The 23052-nt window shown below is 39.1% G+C and overlaps 2 protein-coding genes across 2 annotated transcripts in view; both read right to left on the bottom strand.

Annotated features, from left to right (window-relative positions):
- LOC131190602 (sterol O-acyltransferase 2-like) overlaps positions 1–18027 on the bottom strand; it is a 48697-nt gene extending 30670 nt beyond the window's left edge. Inside the window, exons 1-5 of the mRNA XM_058167942.1 lie at positions 18014–18027; positions 9785–9936; positions 8634–8692; positions 7929–8065; positions 7660–7716 (exon numbers count right to left, since the gene is read on the bottom strand). Coding sequence (XP_058023925.1) covers positions 7660–7716; positions 7929–8065; positions 8634–8692; positions 9785–9923 — 392 coding nt within the window. The 5' untranslated portion in view covers positions 9924–9936; positions 18014–18027. The remainder of the gene's footprint in view (positions 1–7659; positions 7717–7928; positions 8066–8633; positions 8693–9784; positions 9937–18013) is intronic.
- Positions 18028–19246: 1219 nt separating this feature from the next.
- LOC131192136 (sterol O-acyltransferase 2-like) overlaps positions 19247–23052 on the bottom strand; it is a 94133-nt gene continuing 90327 nt past the window's right edge. Inside the window, exons 16-17 of the mRNA XM_058170997.1 lie at positions 21835–21980; positions 19247–19958 (exon numbers count right to left, since the gene is read on the bottom strand). Coding sequence (XP_058026980.1) covers positions 19908–19958; positions 21835–21980 — 197 coding nt within the window. The 3' untranslated portion in view covers positions 19247–19907. The remainder of the gene's footprint in view (positions 19959–21834; positions 21981–23052) is intronic.

The raw sequence follows: 23052 nt of genomic DNA, 5'->3' as shown, positions 1-23052 counted from the left end.
TTAAATAACTCTTTAAGTGGTTCAACCATCTTATTTTGTACATTTTTATAATAAACAGCTGTTAAACCATCTGTACCTGGTGCTTTACCGATTTTAAGTTGCTTAATTGCTAACAAAATTTCCTCTGAAGTAATTAATTGATTCAGTTCTTCTCTTTGATTTTCTGTAAGCTCACAAATATTTTGTTGTTGTAAATATCTTTCTATCTCTGTATCATCAATCATATCCCTAGTATATAACTTACTATAATACTCTCATTCCAATCACCCATTAATATATATGATTTATAATCCCAAAATACTATTCTTTTATGTAAAAACTTGAAAAAATTTTCTTGTTGTTGATTCGGAGCATAAACTCCTATTAATAATATCTTCTTTCCCTCCAACAAAAGTTCAATAGCAATGTATCTTCCTTGCTTATCCACCTCAATTAATTTTGCTGATATATCCTTCTTTATATATATAACTAAACCGTTTTTTTTTTCCAAAGAGGAGGCAACAAAATGTACTCCCAGTTTTGAGTTTATCAAATATTTCTGATCTAATATGTGTTTCTTGTAAACAGGTAATGTCATTTTTAAATTGTTTCAAATAATGAAATACTTTCCTTCTCTTCTGCGGTGAATTCAAACCATTAACATTCCAAGATAATAGTTTAATTGCCATTATCGGCCAAAGGAAACTTTTGGAACACTAGCCGCAGATCACATTTTGCTTTAGGCCTTGCTCCTCCCACTGTTTCCATTGTAGTAGTTGCCAGTTGTTGTTGTGCCTTCATCTCTTTTTCCTTGCGTTTAGCAGCAGCTCTTGTCAGCCTTTGTTCTTTTGAATCAGAACCCATCGTAGGTATTTCCAACACTTGTAATAAATCTTCTTCCATCACAATCTGTTCTTGTACCTGCTTCACTTCTCTTTCCTTCACTTCAGCCTCCCTTCTTCTAGCTTCCAATGGGGGAAGACTTCCAACTTTTAATGCCTCAACATAAAATTCTCTTGCTTTTCCAACTGTATTGAGACGATGTACTTTCCCTGCATAATATACTATTATACCAGTTGGGATATCCCATCTATATTCAATCTGACGTTTTTTAAGTTCATTCACCAGGAAGGCAAATTCCTTCCTAGCCCTTAACATTTTTGGTGGGATTTCCTTTAATATTAAAATATCTTGACCAGCAACCTTAATCTTCTCCCCCTTATATGAGGCTTGCAGAATCTGATTTCTCACTGTTCTGCTTGTAAAATAAATAACAACATCCCTTGGCAACTTTTTTTGCCTTGCTATCCAAGAATTCACACGATATATTTTATCAATTTGATAAGCCACATCTGCTGGACGAGCTGCTAATATCTCAGCAAATACTTCAGAAAAAATTTCCCTTAAATTCTCTTCTTTATTTTCATTCAAACCACGGATTCTTAGAGCAAATTCCATATTTCTATATTGTATCAAAACTATTTCATCATCTGTTTTTTCCATTTTACTTTGAAATTCATCCATTTTATTTTCTAATTTTGAATTATGTTATTTAATTTCTTCAACTTCCTCTTCTAATAAAATCACATTTGTTGCCAAACTTTGTACTGCAATTACAAATCCTTCCTTAACTTCTTTATTTCCCACTTGAATTTCTGATATCTGCTCTTTCATTTCAGACATCTCATCAGTTATTACTTTAAATTTTTCTTGCATAAAGTCTTTTAAATTCTCTTGTACCGCCTCTAAGTTCAATGTTCTAGTCTCTGCTGTATGAGCTGGAGAGGCACCAGCTGATGAAATTCCAGAGCCCTTTGTTACAGTAGACTTTAATTGCTTGGCTGCCATCTTCTATAAAATTATTTATTTATTTATTTATTTCCAACTTAATATTCACTTTAAATCTTCTTAAACTCTGAGAAACACAGTCTTTTAAAGCAATATTTAAAAATCTCCCCTAGATTCTATCAGCAGGCAGCAAAGAGTTAAAAAGTTAAAGTAGCAAATAACATGCAATTTACCAGCAGCAAACGGCGGCCGAACGCTAAAAGTATCACTTTCGCTTTCCACTCGTTAGCTTGTTAACAATTCGCCTCCATTTTCTTGCTGTTTTCAAGCTTGTTACAAAGTATCGGGGAATTGGCTTGGCTACTTGCATAAAGTTCTCCCACTTTTGTTCTGTCCGGTATAATCCTTTATTGTCCAAAATAAATCTCGGTGTTTGGTCGTGGTGATTGGTTCCGCCAAAGCAGAAAAATCCTCGGATCTGGAGCACTTCGGGTTGCTGGAGGGAACTTAACCCTTCAAACCCCTTTTTTCTCAGGGGCTTTAGGGAAATTCTACCTCTGCCCTCAGCTCACCATCTCTTCTTCTCCCGAAGAGAGGGTTTTTCGAACCGCTGGACAGCAGATTTAAGCTGTCCTAGCGATTCCACATAATCCAGAGGTTGGTGATCGTAAAGATCACCGCCATCACCTACGGTGCCAAACAGGAAGTCCCAGAGATATAGTCATTTGTATGACCATACCATAGCCTTTGACAGTATGACTCTGAGATTTCAGCAACTTTGAGACATAATATCTCCAGCAATATTTTTTTGAGAGAAACAAAACTTGGGCATCTTGTACAACTTGTTGTTCTCTATTAAACAAAATAATAGAAACATTCTCTTCTAATTGCTATTTATGTCCCACCACAAGCCTGTGTAAACAAGGCATTACGAACTCTAGCTGACCAAATCATGGAGGCTGAAGCCAAACACCCTGATTCACTGGCCATTGTTTTGGGAGATCTAAACAAGGCAAACTTAAGGAAAGAGCTACCAAAATACTTTCAGCATGTCAATTGTCCCACCAGAGGCAAGAATACTCTAGACCATTGCTACACAACACTAAAAGATGCTTATCGGTCTTTACCACGTGCAGCTGTAGGACACTCTGATCATTGCATGATTCACCTTGTACCTGCTTACAGGCAAAGACTTAAAGCCACAAAACCAATAATTAAATCAGTGAAGACCTGGACGGAGGAATCAAAATTAAAGCTACAGGCATGTTTTGACTGCACTGATTGGAATATTTTTAAAGATACCTCTGCAGACCTGGATGAACTCACAGATACTGTAACATCATATGTCAGCTTCAGTGAAGACCTATGTGTACCTACAAGGAACTTGCGAATATACAGTAACAACAAACTTTGGTTCACACCTAAACTTAAGCAGCTACGACATTCCAAAGAGGAGGCCTACAGAAAAGGTGATAAAATGCTGTACAATCAGGCCAGAAATGCACTAACAAGGGAGATCAGAGCAGCAAAAAGAAGCTACTCTGAAAAGCTAAAGAATCAGTTTTCAGCAAATGAACCAGCAAACATGTGGAAAACTCTTAAAAATATCACCGGCTATGGCAAACCTCCTTCCCAGGCTGAAGGTAATCAACAACTGGCAGATGACCTGAATGAGTTTTACTGCAGGTTTGAAAGGAAACTACAGCCACCTATCTCCACAACCCCCATCTCAGACACACCAACAACAGCCAAGCCTCCTACAACTGACCCCATTTCATTGGGTTCACAACCCCTAGTGATCACAAAAAAAGAAGTGCAGGACCTATTTCACAGACAAAAGCCAGGAAAAGCTCCAGGCCTAGACAAGATAACTCCTTCTTGCTTAAAAGTCTGTGCTGACCAATTGGCCCCCATCTTCACCCATCTTTTCAATAAATCACTAGAGATGTGTTATGTTCCTTCTTGATTCAAACGCTCTACCATCATCCCAGTGCCGAAGAAGCCCACCATCAAGGAACTGAATGACTACAGACCAGTTGCTCTAACATCTGTAGTCATGAAAACCTTTGAAAGGTTAGTGCTTTCCTACTTGAAAACCATCACGGATCCGCTGTTAGACCCCTTGCAATTTGCATACCGAGCAAATAGATCATCAGATGATGCTGTTAATATGGCTCTGCACTACATCCTACAACATCTTGAGTCTCTAAAGACCTATGCAAGGGTCCTTTTTGTAGACTTTAGTTCAGCATTCAATACCATCATCCCAGACATTCTTCTAACTAAGCTAAACCAGCTACAGGTACCAAAACAGACTTGTAAGTGGATCACAAGCTTCCTAACAAACAGGAAGCAGCAGGTGAAGCTAAGCAAGATCACATCAAATACCTGTACAATTAGCACAGGGGCCCCCCAAGGCTGTGTGCTCTCCCCACTTCTCTTCTCTCTGTATACCAATGACTGCATCTCCAATGATCCATCTGTTAAGCTACTGAAGTTTGCAGATGACACAACAGTGATTGGTCTCATTCGAGACAATGACGAATCCGCATATAGATGAGAGGTCAAACGACTAGCCTTGTGGTGCAACCAAAACAATCTGGAACTGAACACACTCAAAACCGTAGAAATGGTGGTAGACTTTAGGAGAAACCCTTCCATACTTCCACCTCTCACAATACTAGACAACACAGTATCAACAGTAGAAACCTTTAAATTTCTAGGTTCTATCATATCGTAAGATCTAAAATGGACAGCTAACATCAAAAACATCATTAAAAAAGGACAACAAGGAATGTTCTTTCTGCGCCAACTCAGTAAGCTCAAACTGCCCAAGGAGCTGCTGATTCAGTTCTACAGAGGAATTATTGAGTCTGTCATTTGCACCTCTATAACTGTCTGGTTCGGTTCTGCAACCCAACAAGAAAAACACAGACTTCAGAGGATAATTAGAACTGCGGAAAAAATAATTGCTACCAACCTGCCTTCCACTGAGGACCTCTATACTGCACGAATCAAGAAGAGGGCCGTGAAAATATTTACAGACCCTTCGCATCCTGGACATAAACTGTTTCAACTCCTACCCTCAAAACGACGCTATAGAGCACTGCACACCAGAACAACTAGACACAAGAACAGTTTTCCCCCGAAGGCCATCACTCTGCTAAACAAATAATTCCATCAACACTGTCAAACTATTTACTGAATCTGCACTACTATTAATCGTCTCATAGTTCCCATCACCAATCTCTTTCCACTTATGACTGTATGACTATAACTTGTTGCTGGCAATTCTTATGATTTATATTGATATATTGACCATCAATTGTGTTGTAAATGTTGTACCTTGATGAACGTATCTTTTCTTTTATGTACACTGAGAGCATATGCACCAAGACAAATTCCTTGTGTGTCCAATCACACTTGGCCAATAAAATTCTATTCTATTCTATTCTATGAGCGATCTCAACCTAGATAATTGGGAGCAAAGTTGGCCGAAAATGACTGCGGCCCGAAAAAAGGGTAAAGTTTGGCTTCTTATATCTCTGGAAGGAAAGATATGAGAAATGTGAAACTTTGTGCGTAATAACGTAGCAACACAAGGTTGTTGAATATAAAATTTCATTCCCCTATTGCTTTCCATAGTTCACAAATTGAGTGTAAAGTTGACAGTTTTTGTAAAAATGCCAAAAATAGGGTATTTTCATCCTGCTTTTACAAAAAAATACCTTCTGGAAACTCTGTTAAATCATTCTTGTTAGAAAGAGCATGTTTCAAACCCCCTAAAAAAGTAGAGTTGGTGTTTCATCGCTGACGTATAAAGCCCTAAAAATAGGGACAAAGTGGAGGACGTTGCTATGGCAGCGTCACATGCATTCTCTTATTGTTTCATCTTGTTTGTTTGATATAGACATCATTAGAATAGAATAGAATAGAATAGAATAGAATAGAATAGAATAGAATAGAATAGAATAGAATAGAATTTTTTATTGGCCAAGTGTGATTGGACATACAAGGAATTTGTCTTGGTGCTTATGCTTTCAGTGTACATAAAAGAAAAGATACATTCATCAACAATCATAAGGTACAACACTTAATGATAGTCATAGGGTACAAATAAGCAATCAGGAAACAATATCAATATAAATCGTAAGGATACAAGCAACCAAGTTACAGTCATACAGTCATAAGTGGAAGGAGATGGATGATGGGAACGATTAGAAGATTAATAGTAGTGCAAAATTAGTCAATAGTTTGACAGTGTTGATTACTACTATTATATTGTGTGGGTGCATGGTGACATTGTCACTACCAATTCAGGCACTTGACCCAGCAACCCCATCCCCATAGGGGGCACACCTGATAGCCATGCAATACCAGCCACGAGTGAGTTTCTTGGTTCAGGATCCCAAGCCTGTAGTTTGGTTTCTTCCTTTAGGTTCCAAAACCTTGTGTAGGTATCTGTCCGGTTCCCAAGCCAGCAATTGGGCAACTTATCCTAAGTTCCCAAGCCTAAATTGGGTATCTTATATGGTTTCCAAGTCCATACTGTTCGTATGAACTGCCAAATTCCAACAATTTTTTTTTTAATTTGCATTTATGTCCCGCCCTTCTCCGAAGACTCAGGGCGGCTTACACTATGTCAAGCAATAGTCTTCATCCATTTGTATATTATATACAAAGTCAACTTATTGCCCCCAACAATCTGGGTCCTCATTTTACCTACCTTATAAAGGATGGAAGGCTGAGTCAACCTTGGGCCTGGTGGGACTTGAACCTGCAGTAATTGCAAGCAGCTGCTGTTAATAACAGACTGCATTAGTCTGTTGAGCCACCAGAGGCCCATATCAGCCCCCAGAGGCCACCAGAGGCCCACAATCACTTATGTATTATTGAATTTACGCACCACGTTCGTTAACATCCCTTCTGGGAATTGATACTATCGCCCTGATGATGTAATTGAAGGTGCTGGAAGCACGCAAATAAGATGTGGTTCTGGAACCCAACAAATATCTTGTCTTTCAAGCCAATAAAATGAATGAGCAGGGCCTCGCGGATAAATGTTACCAACGCATCATTTTGTTTAATCGAAATTTCCACGATGTTGCCTACCCACTATTTTTTGTCATAAATGCAGGCAACATAACAACCGGGAAATAGGTCAGCCAATTTTAAATTTGGATTGACAGTATTGGACAGTTTGGCCACAAAATTAATTGTGTCATTTGAAACTGCTGACAGAAATCGAATTTGAATCAACTGGCACAAACTGGTGATGATCTCTTGGGCCAGCTATTGTGCTGCTAACTTGCCATCTCTCTTCTTGCAGCATCCTTCTTTCTTTGATTTCTTCTTTTGGAATGTATATATATTTAAATCCGTGAATGTTTCACCATGTGATTTTGTTTCATCAAATCACCATGCGATGGAGTTGGTGGCACAACTAAACGTTTGGCTGCTCAAGCCAGCCTCCAGCGACCATCAGCCGACCAAATACTGACGCCAACAGATCTGTTCAACTTTTGTGAAAGAAACATTCATGGAATTAAATACATCTACGTTCCAAAGAGAGAAATCGAAGAAAGCAGGATGCTCAGTTGGTTGATGGTCGCTGGAGACTGGCTTGAGCCTTCATTGGGGATGTGTGTGCATGTTCACACCAAATTTCATCAAAATCTATGATGGTCGACCTGGGAGCCCCAGACCACATGACATGGAATTACCCAGCATTGCGTGGCTATGGAGCATGCTCAGTGCTTACTGGGCTATTTCCAACTCTTGTTCTTCATCAACAGTGGAGTATCAGTTGGAACCTGAGGCCTTAGAGATCTGGCTACTTTGCACATTGTCCCTCTGTCTAAGTCTTATCATATCATGGCCAGGCATACTTACTCCAACAAGGACCGTTGAGGGACAAAGACTTTCTTCTTCAGTAGCTGACTCTTCTCTCTGCAAGATAAGATTTCAAAGCAGGTAATATTTAATATCTCTCTCAAAACCCTTCTCACCTCTGAGAAGGGGAGGTAAAGGTAAAAGAGTCCCTGAGGATTTTACTCCACAGTCATTGATGACTATAGGAGGCGGTGCTCATCTCTGTTTCAAGGCCACTTTCTGCTGACTCTATTTTCCCCATCCCTGTTCTAAAATCAATTGCGAGGAACCTCTTCCACCTGCTTTGCTTCCTTGCTGGGACCACACTCAATTGCTGGGGTCTGGAATGAGCTGCTTCTTCCAAGGTCTTGTCCAAGAGATTACTCAGCTGATTGTGTACCTCTTCTAGTACCTTTGCCTTCATCACCTACCAACAAAACAGAGGGGATTTAATGGTGCCCAGGCCTTCATAGATAGATTCCTAGAATGCATTTAGGTGATGGACACTGTCAGGGAATTGCACAGATGATGTCCAAATGGAGTCATAGATGTTGACACAAACTTGCAGTTTTATATAAATAATATATTTACAGTAGGAACATCATGAGGTAAATTGCAGACAGTACATAGGGCACACAGAAGAAAAAGGCGGGAAACAAGGAAACTCCCCCATTTTTCTCATAGCAACTAATCACAACTTAGATTGCCTCATGCAGTGGCCGGCTCTCCTCACCCAATTAGCTAGAACTGTGTGTTGTTACTCATTGTCCAGTTACTTCCCTTCTTTGATCTGTTACAGAATCTCCCTTGCCCAGAAAGCCTAATAAACATACAGGACCTAATACTCTATGGCAAGGATAGAGACCATGTGACCGTAAAGACATTGAACTGACCATTTTCATCAATCTTGATAATTCATCATTTAGGGAGAATATTTGTTTCTCTAGCGCTAAAATCTACCTGTTTTTATTAACTATTATAATATCTATTATTACCTCCAGGTGTCTCTTCCATTGGATGTGGGCAGTGATTTTCTCCAGGTCTTCAGCTTCTCCTAGAGAATTAGAAACAGCTTCACTTTAAAAGCATGATTTGACATGGGACGAATGGAGGAAGTCAGTTCATTGCTGGGATTAGACAGAAATCTTCTCATTGTACAGAGTTTTTTGTTCTAAATTACTATTCCAAATTTCAAGCATTCGTTTCTCCACTCTTCGCATTCTCTTTCCTTTGCATTGGATAAAGCAGGTCCAAAACTATTTCTAAGAGGCTTCTGAAGTGTTTTATATGGCATGTTTTCATTCAGTTTAGTAGCCTTTTTAAAAAACAGATTTCCACACTATAGTAACCTCTTTTAACCAGCAGATCTGGAAGTCTGTGTTTATCTTACAAGTCTATTTTGCTTAATTACCAAGTAAAGCAGCATAAAACATTATATCATTTTAGTAGATATGGAGGAAGGAATATTGCCAGTATCTCTAACAAGTAGTACAGGTAGTCCTCAACTTACAACCATTCATTTAGTGACCGTGTGAAGTTACAATGGGACTGAAAAAAGTGACCTATGAACATTTTTCACGCTTACAACCATTGCAGCATCCCCATGGGCATGGGATTAAATTTTGGACATTTAGCAACTGGTATGTATTTGATGGTTGCAGTGTACCGGGGTCATTAGATCCTCTTTTTGTAACCCTCTGACAAGCAAAGTCAATGTCTTCAGCCCTTTTCTCCCACATATAATGTCTGGACTGAACTGTCTCCTTACCCCTTTGTGAATGCACCCCTTCCCTCCTGGGAATCCAGCTCCCTACTACATTCCAGCACATCTGGAAATGATTAAAGATTGCATCTGCCATCCTTTCTGTAGAACCCATTGATACAACTTCCCTCTATGACCCTCTTCCTTTAATGTACATTTGATCATCTCCTGTTCCAAAATCCCTTCCATCCCTACAATTACTTAACTCCCTAATAAAGTAATATAAGGCTTTTTGCTGGGGCTCCCAAAATGCTAATCTCTGCATAGTGCTACCTAATTCAAAGATCTAATTGAAAATCCCCAGATAATTTATCCACATCAAGGATATCCACCCCCATTTGTGCAACAAAATATATCATCCAGGCCCCTTAAAGGCCTCCTTACCATTCAGTAATTGTGTCTCCTCTTCTCCCCTGGCCTGCTCCTGAGAGCTTCTTTGCCTCATGCCTCCAGTGCTCATTTCCCTTGGGTCCGTGATGATTCTGAATGCAGAGTTTCTTCTGTTAGTTTCACACTCTAGCATAGCAGTCAGATAACTAATTCACCAGGGGAGGAAATAAAGCTCTGGAGTTATAACTTTGCAGTACCTTAATGCACCAATGATATAACTGGCATCAGGTAGTGATAGCAAAGGTAGAAGTCTGATTTTCCTACCCTGATTAGCAAATTATACATTTTCAACTGAACTTTGCTTAGAGAAGAGCTACTTTGCACATTGTAATGGAGCTGAACAATTTCATCTGAGAGTCAGTGAAAAGCAGCGATTTATTTCCCAGGTTCTATGATTTGAGAATATATCGATAGATTTTCTTGGCTGAAGTCAAACTCTGTAATTCAACTGGATTTTCCTCAGCTGTTTAGTCACAAGACCAGAAAATTCTCACGTAATAATATTGGGGACAGAAGTAGAACCCCAAACAGTTGAAATATCAGGCAAAGATATTGCCTGAGGTAAGGAAGCTACCTCTGTCAGGTAAGATGCTATCCTGGTACTGAGGAAAGAGCGTTTTTAAAATAAACAAACAGATAGCTGCTTGGTGGGACCACATGGTAATAGATAATAGCAATAGCAATTGCACTTAAACTTCCATATGCTCCATAGTGCTTTACAGCCCTCTCTAAGCAGTTTACAGAGTCAGCATTTTGCCCCCAACAATCTGGATTTTTACCACCTCAGAAGGATGGAAGTCTGAGTCAACCTTGAGCCGTTGAAGAGTGAACTCCTGGCATTGGGCTAAATTAGCCTGCAAAATTGCATTCTAACCACTGCGCCACTACGGCTCTAATAAGGAGTCAAAATGCTCTGTGGAAATACCATGAAGAGCATGGATGAAGATCACTACAAATACGTGAGAATCTTTCAAGCTAAAAACATCAAGCAAAATGAAGTCAAGAAGAATGTTAGAACTGAATACATCACGAGTGAAGATTTTAAAGTCCAAACTCAGTAGAAGAAATACACCAAGGCAATTAATACCTGGACAATTCCAGTCATTAAATACACAGCTGGGCCGTACACAGCTACAACAGTGGACTGCACTCAAGCAAAACTAAAAGCCCTGAATAGGAAGACCAGAAAAAATAGTAAAAATGATTTATGCCCTTCTACTTACCAAGCATAGGTGAGTGTGGAATGTTGCAAGTACACCAGATAATTGAAGAATAAAAGTGGGCATTTGCAGAGTGTCTGAAGGACAGTGAAAAAAATGCACTGAAGCTAGTACACCAGGAAGGCTAACTACGTCTAGGAGAGACCAAACTGGCCTACAAAAAAATTAAATGAAGAATAGAAAAAAGAAATTGCAAGGCAAAGTATTACATGACCAATACACAAGAAAAATACAGGCTGATAACAACAAGACCTAGCAATGGCTAAGAGCGGGCAAGTTGTAGAAAGAGACAGGATAATTCTGGCTGCACAACCAAATCTTAAGAACAAAAATCATACAAAGCCAGAATTGAGTATACAGCAACAGAAAGCAAGTGCCATCTCTGAAAAGAAGCTGAAGAGAGTGGACCACCTTGTGAGCTATAAGAAGCTCTGACAGATTGGCAACAAACAACGGCATAAGAAAGTAGCAACAATAATACATTGGAATAACATAGAAATATCATTTGCCTGCAAACCAAAACTGTTAGGACCACAAAATAGACAAAATAATAGAAAAAGAAGAAGCTAAAGTGCTCTAGAATTCAAATTCATTGTTGAATATGTCAGGGGGGAAATGAAATCATGAGCATAGCAGCACTTAATAAAAATTAAACACACAGCAGGTCACAAAAGTCTCACTTTTGGTTAGGATTTGAGAAGAAGGGGAGGATTATGATTTGTGTTAGGGAAAATTTAGCATATGATTGTTTTCTTTTCTTTTGAACTATACCTTGTGTTTGTTCTGGGAAGTCGGGGGGGGGGGAGGAAGGAGGGTGGTTTTGGAGGGAGGGGGGAGGGGATGGAGTGGGGGGGAAAGGGGGAAAAAATTTTTTTGTAAAAACTTTTTCAATAAAAAAAAGTCTCACTTTTGGATTCAAAGCAGTGATGGGTTGCTCCCAGGTGAACCGCTAGCAGCGGTGGTGGGAGCTCCACCCACCCACCCGGATGCTTCTGCATATGCGCAGAAGTGTTGCGCGTGAGCATGTACCCAAGAGCAAACCGGTAGCGACGGGTTTTGAAACCCACCCCTGATTCAGAGGTTTATAAGAATTTAAAGCATAACAGACATAAAACCTTTGCTACAAGGCACTTACATCAGATTGCAGTGAGGTTCAATCAGACAAGCAGTCAAAAGGGATGGCTTGAGGCCAACTGCCCCTGATTCACTGTCCAGCAATTCATTATATACTTTAAAACCAGAAAGCACATGACTTTCAAGATTCTGCCAACTTGTCATAGCAACAGGGGCAGTTTTCCACTCCTTTAACCTCAGTGTTACAACATGGTTATTTTTACATGTATTTTAAGTGCATACTTCGTCTTTCCCCACAACATCTTGCCAGCTAAGCAATTGCCAGTGTTGAAAAGTATAATTTTGACATACTTAAAGGTCACAATTTCAGCACACAGAATAATACTGATTTTATTTCAGGCCCTTCAGCCCTTAATATACATGACAGTGCAGGTAAATAGGCCTTTATTAAAAAACAAAGATGCACATTAAAATTTTTCTTCTTACAGATACTACCAGTAGATGGCAATGTTTCAAATTTGGATCTATGATATATACTTTTTTTTGTTCTTTTTCCTGTTACAGTTAAGCAATAAAGCATATAAATAATAAAGCATGTATGCAGTAGCATAAACAGTCTGGTCATAGCCAGCTACAGCAAATAAAAGCAAGATACAGCAACAGAAAGAAGAGTGCAACAGAAGAAAATGGCCAGTAGCACAGCGGCGACAAAGATTTTATTTGTGAATCTGATAAACCAGAACTAAAAGTCTTGAAAATTCAAGATGAAGATGCTGCTAACAAGAGAAGCTACATGGAAGTATATAAATGAAGCTAGGCCAGAACAAAACCCTTCAGGTATGTGGATAGAGAAAGCTCAGAGCACCATCTCTCTTAGCATAGGAGATGATCAAATCATACATATATGTGAATTGTGAAACTGCTAAAGGAATGTGGGAAGGATTACAAAAGGTGCATGAAAGAGCTAATTTCAGCAATAAACTGTATTTGATTGCAAAGCTATACCGAACCAACCTGACGAAAGGCCAGGCTATGCAGGTATAGTAGAGGTGTAGGAGAAGAAGTAAACAATTTTCATGTCGCAACACTATTACTTAGTGATTTATCAGAAAGTTACGAAATCTTTTCCACAGCATTTGATGCAGGTCCAAATGACAAGCTAACATTGGAATACGTTAAGGGCAAGCTTGTGGATGAATATAAGTGTAAAACGGAAAACATTAATAGCGACGGTGTTTCTGTTGGACACAGTGGCTTAGTAGGTAAGACGCTGAGCTTGTCGATCGAAAGGTCGGCAGTTCAGCTGTTTGAATCCCTAGTGCTGCATAATGGGGTGAGCTCCAGTTACTTGTCCCAGCTTTTGCCAACCTAGCAGTTCGAAAGCACATAAAAAATGCAAGTAGAAAAAAAGGGACCACCTTTGATGGGAAGGTAACAACGTTCCATTTGCCTTTAGCATTTAGTCATGCCGGCCACATGACCACGGAGACATCTTTGGACAGCGCTGGCTCTTCGGCTTTGAAACGGAGATGAGCACCACCCTCTAGAGTTGGGAACGACTAGCTCGTATGTGCGAGGGGAACCTTTACCTTTTACCTTCTGTTGCAGACTCTGCTTTAAAGATGAAAAATAGGAATAAAAACAGTTGCACGAAGCAAGAAACATGTGAATGCTTTGCGTGCAAGAAAAAGGGTCATTTAAAAGCAGATTGCAGAATCTGGAAAGCTAGAAACAGACTAAATTACCAAAGGCCAAAAGTGTGAAGTAAAAAACTGATTTTTCTTCAGATAATTAGCATGCTTTTCAATTCAAAAATTCCACCTCATATTTGAAGCATAGTGCGTTGATTCAGGAGCTACAAGTCACATGACAAATAACAGAAATTTCTTCATTCACCTTGAGCAGAGTAAAATGCAAAAAATCACCACAGCTAACAGGCAAAAAATGGAATCAGAATGAATAAGATATGGTTTTCTTTACTCTCCTGTTTCCCAGAATGTCACCAGAAAGATACTTGTGAAAAATGTCCTGTATGTCTCTGTTCTTGAAACTAATCTTTTGTTGGTGAAGAAGCTCACAAAACAAGGCAATATAGTGACCTTCCAAGGGGACAGTTGTGCCATCAAAAAAAGGCTATATCTTATTTGCAAATGCTAAAATTACAGATGAACTGTATTAGTTGAACTGCAATCAGGTGTTTAATACTGCCAAGAAGGAAAAACATTCAAACTGCATTCACACATGGTACAGACAACTTGGGCACAGAAGTCCCCTGATGTAATAAAGAAATTAACTGAGAATGACTGCAAGTGGAATAAAAATTAGTCCATATGATCAAATAATGAAATGCACCGGCTATATAAAAGGAAAGATAATAAGATACGCCTTTCAAAGCAGAGTTAACAGCAGAGCTAAAAAACCTCTGGACTTAATTCATTCAGATCTTTGTGGTTCAATGAAAACATTGACTCCAGGAAAGAAGAGGTATTTTCTCACCTTTATAGATGATTTCTCTAGGTATATTACACAATATCTGTTACACAACAAAAGTGAAGTACCAGAGAAAGTAAGCCACAAATTTAGCAAAATGCCAAGTGTCTTGTAAACAGACAATGGAACTGAATTTACAGGTGACAACACACAGGCGATTCTCAGAAAGCATGGCATAATAATTCAAGGTCCTGATCCTTTCAATCCAGAACAAAAAAACAGGGTTGCCGAAATCATACTTGGTGAGAGTAGAAGAACTATGCTGTTCGATGCAGATATGCTAACCACATACAGAGGGGTGGGGGAGGCAAATATGACCGCATGCTATCTCCAAAATCGACTACCAGGAAAATCCTCTGAGAAAACTACACATGAATTGTGGAATGGGGAAAAAAAACCAAATTCAAGCCATTAAATTTTTTTTTTTGGGAAGCAAAGCCTATATGAACAGCCCAAAAGAAGAGCATACAAAATGGGATGCTTGTGCAAAGGAAGGTGTACTTGTGGGGTACAGTGAATCTCAAAAGGGACACAAACAAGGTACCCATCAGTAGAAGTGTAATTACTGATGAAACCTCAGTGTGTTCGAAATTTCACGAAGTAACACCAACGCTTCAAACTGAGGAAAATTCTACTTCAGTGTCACATAAACATAAGAAACAAAATGAAACAGAAATAGGAATTAATGCAGACTATCCAAATGGTGTAAAGGAAGAAACCAGACCACAAGAGGTTTCAATCAGGAGATCCACCAGAACCAAGAAAGGCATCCCAGCCAAATGTCTCTCCTTGCGTAGTTGAATGTTGCATAGAAATACAACTGAATTCCAACATCCCCATTCAACCACTAATTATATTAGCCACATTTTGAATCTTAGTTCTACAAATCTGTTTTTATAAAAAATATTTTTATTAATTTTTTTTATACACAATCTGATAAACACACAACATATAACATATAAATATTTCCTATTTCTAACAGCGTTTCCTAGTGGTCTTCTTTCTCTTTTATACTTTTCCCCCCATATCACATTTGTTATTTTATTTTTTTCTTGTCCTTTTTCTTTATTTACATTAAATTATCTAATACTAATAGCTTTACTTTTGTAGATTCTTACATATCTATTATTTACATATTGTACATTTCTAATACATTCTGTACATTCTAATTTCTCCCCTTTATTTTTTTCCTTTATTTCTAGACTCAAGCCATTCATACCATTTATTCTAGACTATATACTAATCTGTCTCTTCTTTCTCTTTAATTTCTTTTGTTAATTTGTCCATTTCGGCACACTCTAAAAATTTCCCTGTCACTTCTTCATCTGTTGGTATCTTTTCCTGTTTCCAATTTTGTGCGTATGTTATTTGTGCAGCTGTTATAATGTGTAAAATCAGATATTTTATTTCTTTGGTGTATGTTCTTGTAAAGATTCCTAATAAAAATGTTTCTGGTTGGCTTTCAATTGGTTGTTCTGTTATTTTTTCTAGCCATTTTTTAATATTTGCCCAGAATTTTTTTGCTGCTGGACACGTCCACCATAGATGGTAATATGTTCCCTGAGTTTTTTTGCATTTCCAACATGTTGAATTATTATTTGGGAACATCTTTGCAAGTCTTGTAGGTGGAAGGTGCCATCTGCAAAACATCTGTTTTACAAATCTGTTTCTTATGCTTCTTCTTGTCCTTCCCCCCCTGCTTCGTCTTGTAGTCCTGTCTGTTGCTGAGTTCTGGCCTTGGGTCTCCAAAGGGCTGGCACTAGGAGCTACTGGGGCTTTCATTCTGGCTCTAACTGGGCTGGGAGACCAGGGCAACGGCTGCAGCCTCTTTGGGATTCTCCTTCCCGTCTCTGGGTTTTAATGCTACAGGAGCAACACAGGAGAGACAATTGGCTGGGATGCCTTTATTGCTTCTGGTGGATTTCCTGATTGAAATTCTTGTGGTCTGCTTTCTTCTTTTATAACAAAAGAATTGCACAAATTCAGAACTGGCACTCAGATTAATTAAGTGACCCTGGTGCAAAAGGGAAAATTCTGAGCTCAAAGAATTTATTCTCACCAGCAGAACTGAATGGAGCTCATAGTTTTTCCCATATAAAAATATACTAATAAACACCGTGTTTCCTGCATTTGGTAGTGGTGGTAGAAGAAGAAGATGGTCAGTTTACCAGGGAATCCTGGTTTATCTCCTGTCTTTTTCTGAGTTTTATACATTATAATAAACTCTGGTTATATCTTTATGGTTGTGTTAAAGATAACTTCCCTTCTGTTTTCTATTTTCAAGTCCTGCTCTAAAATGGCTCACTCACTCTAGGCCAGGGCTGTCAAACTCACGGCCTGTGGGCTGGATGTGTTATGCGCTGGCCATGCCCATGCCCGGCAAAGGGGGAAAAAGTCACAATACATCAGGTGACGCCGCCATTATGACGCGAGTTTGACACCCCTGCTCTAGGCAAAGTTCTCTCTCCCTCTCCCTCCCTCCCTCCCTCCCTCCCTCTATCATCTATCTAATGTAGATAGGTGTCCAGGTCAATTCTTGTGACACTGGCAGCTCATTATACTACACATAAAAACAGGAGATCATTAAACAACATTACAGTATATAGATACCATGATCCCTGCTATTCAAAGCCACCAAGAGACCCAGGAGGACCATCTGCCAGGGGATCCTCAAGAAGTGCTATCACAATCAAGTCTCAGTACTGTAACCAGGCCTGAAATCTGACAGAAAAGATCTAGAGAAGGTCTGGGGACCTTTGAAACTGTAGGCCTAGGTACAACTCAACATCCCCCTCCTGACCCCCGAACGAAAGGTTTGAGGTCAGAGAGGGAACCTCAAGGTCTGTGGAATCGAGTAACTGCTTCTTTCTCTCTTTTTTTGAAATTTTTATTTTATTTTATATACAAACAAACATTTAATACATCAGTTTTCCTTCCATGTGATATCTCAGTATTTTCTCCTTGACTTCATCTTTTTGTTGCTTCTTCTATCCTCATTTTCATTTAATCTGTTACAATTTTTTCCACAAATACAATATTCTGATTATACCATTTTCTTACGTAGTTACTAATTTGCTTATCTATATCTTTTTTCTAACCAATGGTAAAATTGATCCCATATCTTAGAATATTCTCTTTCTTTAATCATCAAAGTTAATCTATTCATTTCTGCACAGTCTAAATTTTTTTTAATAACTTCCCTTCCAGTGTAACTGTTTTTTAAGGAGAGGACCACTACTTCTTTCAAAGCAGGCAGGATCATCTCCTCTCCTGAAGAAGCATTCACAGCTCAGGATCCAACCGCATATCCTTTCCTAGGAGGCCTTGTCAATTCCTTGGCTATAATAAAGAAGTAGATTGCCATGGATTTGTTCCTGAATGGTTTTTCAACTTCCTAGTCTACAGACCTGCAATTCCCCGGATGTCTCCACATACTAACCTGGTCTGATTCAGCTTAGCTTCCCAGTTCTGACAAGGCTGTCCAGGGCTGCCAGCATCTCCAATCTCCTCCACCAAATGCAGGTGTGAGAGCAGCAGTGCTCAGTTTTTCTTTTGCTCTTTGTTTACAGAGGCTACAGGATTGTGCTCATTATGTTAAAAGTTAACTTAGTTTTATTTGTGTTGATTTCCATGCTACAGATAAAGAGAGTCATGGTGACCAGGAAAGAGGGAAATTCATCCCTGGCTTTCCTACAAACAGGAAAGGAGGAATCTCACACTATAGGCATTTTATTCCAGTTATTCTCAATATCAGGTGTTCAGATATTATTCTGTCATTTCCAGCCAAAATGAGCAATTGTCAGTGGTGATGGCAGCCATCAGGTGATTCATGATTGGAAGCCACAGTGTTTCTTCTGTGTGAAATGTACAACTGCATAAATTTATATATAATTTCATAACAATTTAATTATAATAATAAATAGAGATGATGGAATGCTGTGTGCACATTCAAATACTCTGCAGACAATGCTTCAGCCTCTGCAGTGAAATGAAAGATGTCACTTTTTTGTTACATTGAAAGAAACAATTGAAGCACTATAAAGTTTGTGACCAAATGTTTTTTTTTTAATACTATACTGTGGGAACAACTTGTTTTTCCTTGGATGAGAAACATGACATGATGAGCAGATGGCTTTACCCTTGTCTCATACTGCAGTCTATTCTATTGTGGATGAGGCATTCCTTATTTCAATCAATCGCATTAGAGATGGAAGGGACCTTGGAGATCTTCTAGATCTTCTAGTCCAACCTCAAGCAGGAGGTTGTCCAGTCTTTTCTTAAAAACCTCCTGTGATGTAGCACCTACAACTTCTGTCTTCTGGGATGTTGCCTTTTCCTGCCAGCTTAGTGTCATCTGCAAATGTGATGAGTTCCCCTTTTATTCCCTCATCTAAGTCATTTATGAAGATATTGGAGAATAACTGGGCCTAAGATGGAACCTTGTAGTATCCCACATCTTACTCCCCTCCATGTAGACATCATGCCATTAAGGACTACTCATTGAGTACAGTTTGTCAGCCAGTTATAAATCCAACTGATGGGGGTGCTGTCTATCCCACATTTTTCTAGTTTACCACATGGTCTACTTTGTTGAATATCTTGCTGAAGTCTAAGAAAACTATGTCCACAAAATTTTGCTTGTCTACTAATTTAGTCACTTTGCCAAAGAATGAAATAAGATTGATTTGGCATAATCTGTTTTTATTTCCAAATATAGTTTCAAAAATTGTTCACACAGTACAGTAGGCATTGAATGGATATTGCTGGTGGTAATTCAGGTTCCCTTCCTTCACTGCTGGAGATAAAATGTTAAATGAATGTCTAAAGGTAGAAAATATAAGCAGTAATTCTGATATTGTTGAACTGTAACTCCCATTGCTGCTCATCAATGGACATGCCGCGAGCTGGATTTCACCTGTATCTGGAAAGCTACCTGTCGATCTAAAAATAACATAGTTTGGATTAAAGCTGGGATATGGGATAATCTACGTTTCAAAGTGGAGCTCTCACATTTTCTTTTAAGTAGGTTAAGAAAGAAAAACCAAAGATGGTCATTCAAAAATTTTCCTTTGCTCCTTTTGCCTAGAATTTGAGCACCAAGAAGCCCTTAGAACGTGACACAGCATGGATCTTTGTAGATGTTTTGTTTCTACTAGATGAGAGCCTTTGAACCTACAAACCAAATTTTAGCACCCTCAGGTGATGAATTTCTAAATACAGCTTTGGAAGTCCTTGTTGAGAGTCCTTGTTGTCGCAGCAGCAGAGTAATGTGCTATCTTTGTCAGACATGATTTTTGAAGCAAAGTAGGCTAGGGTAGGCTGGAAATAGTTGCTTATGGGTGGCAAGACCAGGAACGTGGAGTCACTAGCCCCCAGAAGGTCTTCTGAAAAAAGAAAATGATGATGATGTCAAGAGAGAAAGAACAGCTAGAAGGAAAGAACTGCCATGGGACAAAATGATACAAGAATTCCAGCTAATCACGTGTTTAGATCTGGGTCAACAAGATCAGCCATATATATGTTCCAACATAATTAGGAGCCCATCAGCACAATAACATTCCCAGAGTCTCAGCAGTGTTGAAGGCAGCACTGGAAAGACTTTGAATTGCAGGCCTGACCTATTCTGGGATGGAGAATCTGGCTCTGGCAGTTTTGCTTCTCAGGCCCCTCAATTCGTGGAGGCAACCCAAGGTAGCCCAGACTTGAAGGATGTTGCTTGTCAAAGGCTCTTAGACTCAGAATTTTCAATACTGTATGTCCCAGAGTGCCTTTTGCAGCTACTGATATGAGGAGAAGAAAGAAAGATTTGCATCTCCAACTATGCAGTAAAACAGGATCTTGCTATAAAATGTTACAGAACCTGGTGTCCCCAAAATGTGCTGGATTCCCAATCAGAGCCAACATACATGGTTGGCAACATGTTGGGCATATCTGCTGCTCTCAATGGACCATTTATTTGGTCTTTTTTTCCTGTTTAGGGCTCCATAAACTGAAGAAAAATGAAGTGAAAATAAAACAATAAGAACTTTGCAACATTCATATATCAATAACAGTCAGGTGCTTTTTCCACATATTGAATGCCCCAAAATACAGCTAACGTGAAATATTTTTTCTTTATTTTTTATTGATTGGAGCTTTTTAATGTTTTAGAGCCAAAAGGTGACTCAGATATAATCTTAATAAAGGAATATAAGGGATAATGAAACAATCCTTAATTAAATGGCTCCAGCCAGGTTACAGAGGATTTTTCTCTCTCCTATTTTATCACTCTCTTTATATCTGAAAGCAACAAAAGTTGAAACCATTGTGTTCTCATTTTTAACAATACCTACTGTACAGTGGTGGGATTCAGACAGTTCGTACCACTTCGGGAGAACCGGTTGTTAACTTTCTGAGCAGTTTGGCAAACTGGTTGTTGGAAGAAATCATTAGGACAGAGAACCGGTTGTTAAATTACTTAAATCCCACCACTGCTACTGTAGTTTCCACATCCATGCAAATATGTATTCCGAGTCTCTGTTTTCCCCAATATTTAAGTTAAGAGCCGGTTTGGTGTGGTGGTTCAGGTACTGGCCTAGAAACCAGGAGACTGTGAGTTCTAGGCCTCCCTTAGGGATGAGAGTAAGCTGAGTGATTTGGGGCTAGTCACTCTCTTTCAGCCCAGTCCATCTCACAGGTTTGTTGTTGGGAAAAAAGGAAGCAGGAACATTAGATATGTGTAACGCCTTGAGCTGACCAGAAATAAAAGCAGGATAAAAATCAAATACCTATTCATTGTGAGCTAGCATAGATACAGGTAAATAAGGCTAGGAATAGAGAATGTTGGAAAAGAAGGAAGGAAAGAGAAGAAAAGGAAGACCAGCAGCAAAATGGATGGAGTCAGTTATGCTGGCTATGACTGCACCATTGGGAGGCTTGAAAAAACAGGTAGACATAGATCAACATGGAGAAGATCTATTTATGTTGTCACTAGGAATCAGAACCAACTTAATGGCACAAATCAACTGGTCAGTCAGTCAAGTCAATTAGTAGATATGGGCACAGACTATATTAGAATCAGCTCTTAGCTTTATAATGATTTTATTTGCAAGTTTCTGGTGTTTCTGAATTTCCCACCTTCTTTACCTGAATTTTAGCAGATAGAATATATGCCAGTTAGTAGGCTTGACCCTCTTGGAAGTATTTTCGTTAATGAAAAATGTTATGAAGAGGGAACCCAAGACTTACTCTAACTCCACAAAGCATAAACTGTCTACTCACCTCCTTGAGTGGACAGTGGACCTGCGCAAATAACTCTCGGCAGTATAAGGACAAAAAAGTAGCTGTGCCCAAAAGGAGGCATATCCATATGATGGTGTTCCAGACAGGGCCTTTTCTCTTATCATTGAGAACAAAGTTAAAGAACACTATGAAGACAAACAGAAAAAGGATTAATTGTGTATATTCCAGCCACACTGAGCCAAGGAGATCTCTCAGTTACTGATTTCTAATAACTTATCTACAATAGGAATTTTCCTCATTACCAAATCTAAAATAACAACAATTCCCATGTTAATTGGACTTACAAAATAGCAACATTTTGTTTTCCAGTTATTAATTTTCTTTCTGGTCTTGCTTTTAAATGTGTAAAATTGTTCATGTTTGAGATTATTTTTTCTCCCCTATTGGAATAAAGAATCTTAATTTTCTCAGGGAAGAACCACTGTTTACTCAGTCAATGACCAGCAAGATTTGGGGGAAAAATACACCACTGAAATAACTGTTTCAAGAATGAAAAAACAGTCTTTGACCTAACCATTGAGTGCACCATCTGAGGCAAGACTACAATGTACATGGCTGCCTGGGGAATTATGGAAACTAAAGTCCACACATCTTAAAGTCACCCAGATTGTGAAACACTTTTTTGGGGGGGGGCAGGGTAATGCCTTGAATCTTTCACTAGCTAATCTTTCTCAATTTGGGAAGCTCCACTCATTTAGGCAAGCAATTCCCAGGATTGTCTATGGAGATTCTCAGTCATCCAAGTCATGGTTGCCCAAAGGTGCTTTTTCAAGAGGCAACTGGATTTCCTCGTTTTTCTTTGAAGATGTTTTGCTTCTCATCCAAGAAGTTTCTTCAGCTCTGACTGGATAGTGGCCTTCCATTCTCCACGCTCCTGTCAAAGCTGAAGAAGCTTCTCGGATGAGAAGTGAAACGTCTTCAAAGAAAAACCAGAAAGTCCAGTTGCCTCTTGAAAATTCACCTTTGGGACAATTCTCAGGATTGTGCAGCTAGGATGTCTGAAGGCTGTGATGACTGAGCATCCTGGAAATTATAATAATAGCAAATCTGAAGTACATGAGGTGGGTGTGGAGATTCATTCTCCGAGCTTGTGGGTTAGTTTCCAAATGTTTCATCACCAGGCTAGGTAACATCTTCAGTGGAATTCAGGGGATGTCAGTGTCAGTGTTGTTCTGCTTATAAGGTCCCCATATTGTC

This window comes from Ahaetulla prasina, chromosome 2 (genome assembly GCF_028640845.1).
Source record: "Ahaetulla prasina isolate Xishuangbanna chromosome 2, ASM2864084v1, whole genome shotgun sequence".
Lineage (NCBI taxonomy): Eukaryota > Metazoa > Chordata > Lepidosauria > Squamata > Colubridae > Ahaetulla > Ahaetulla prasina.
This window is presented reverse-complemented; position numbering and strand designations above follow the sequence as displayed.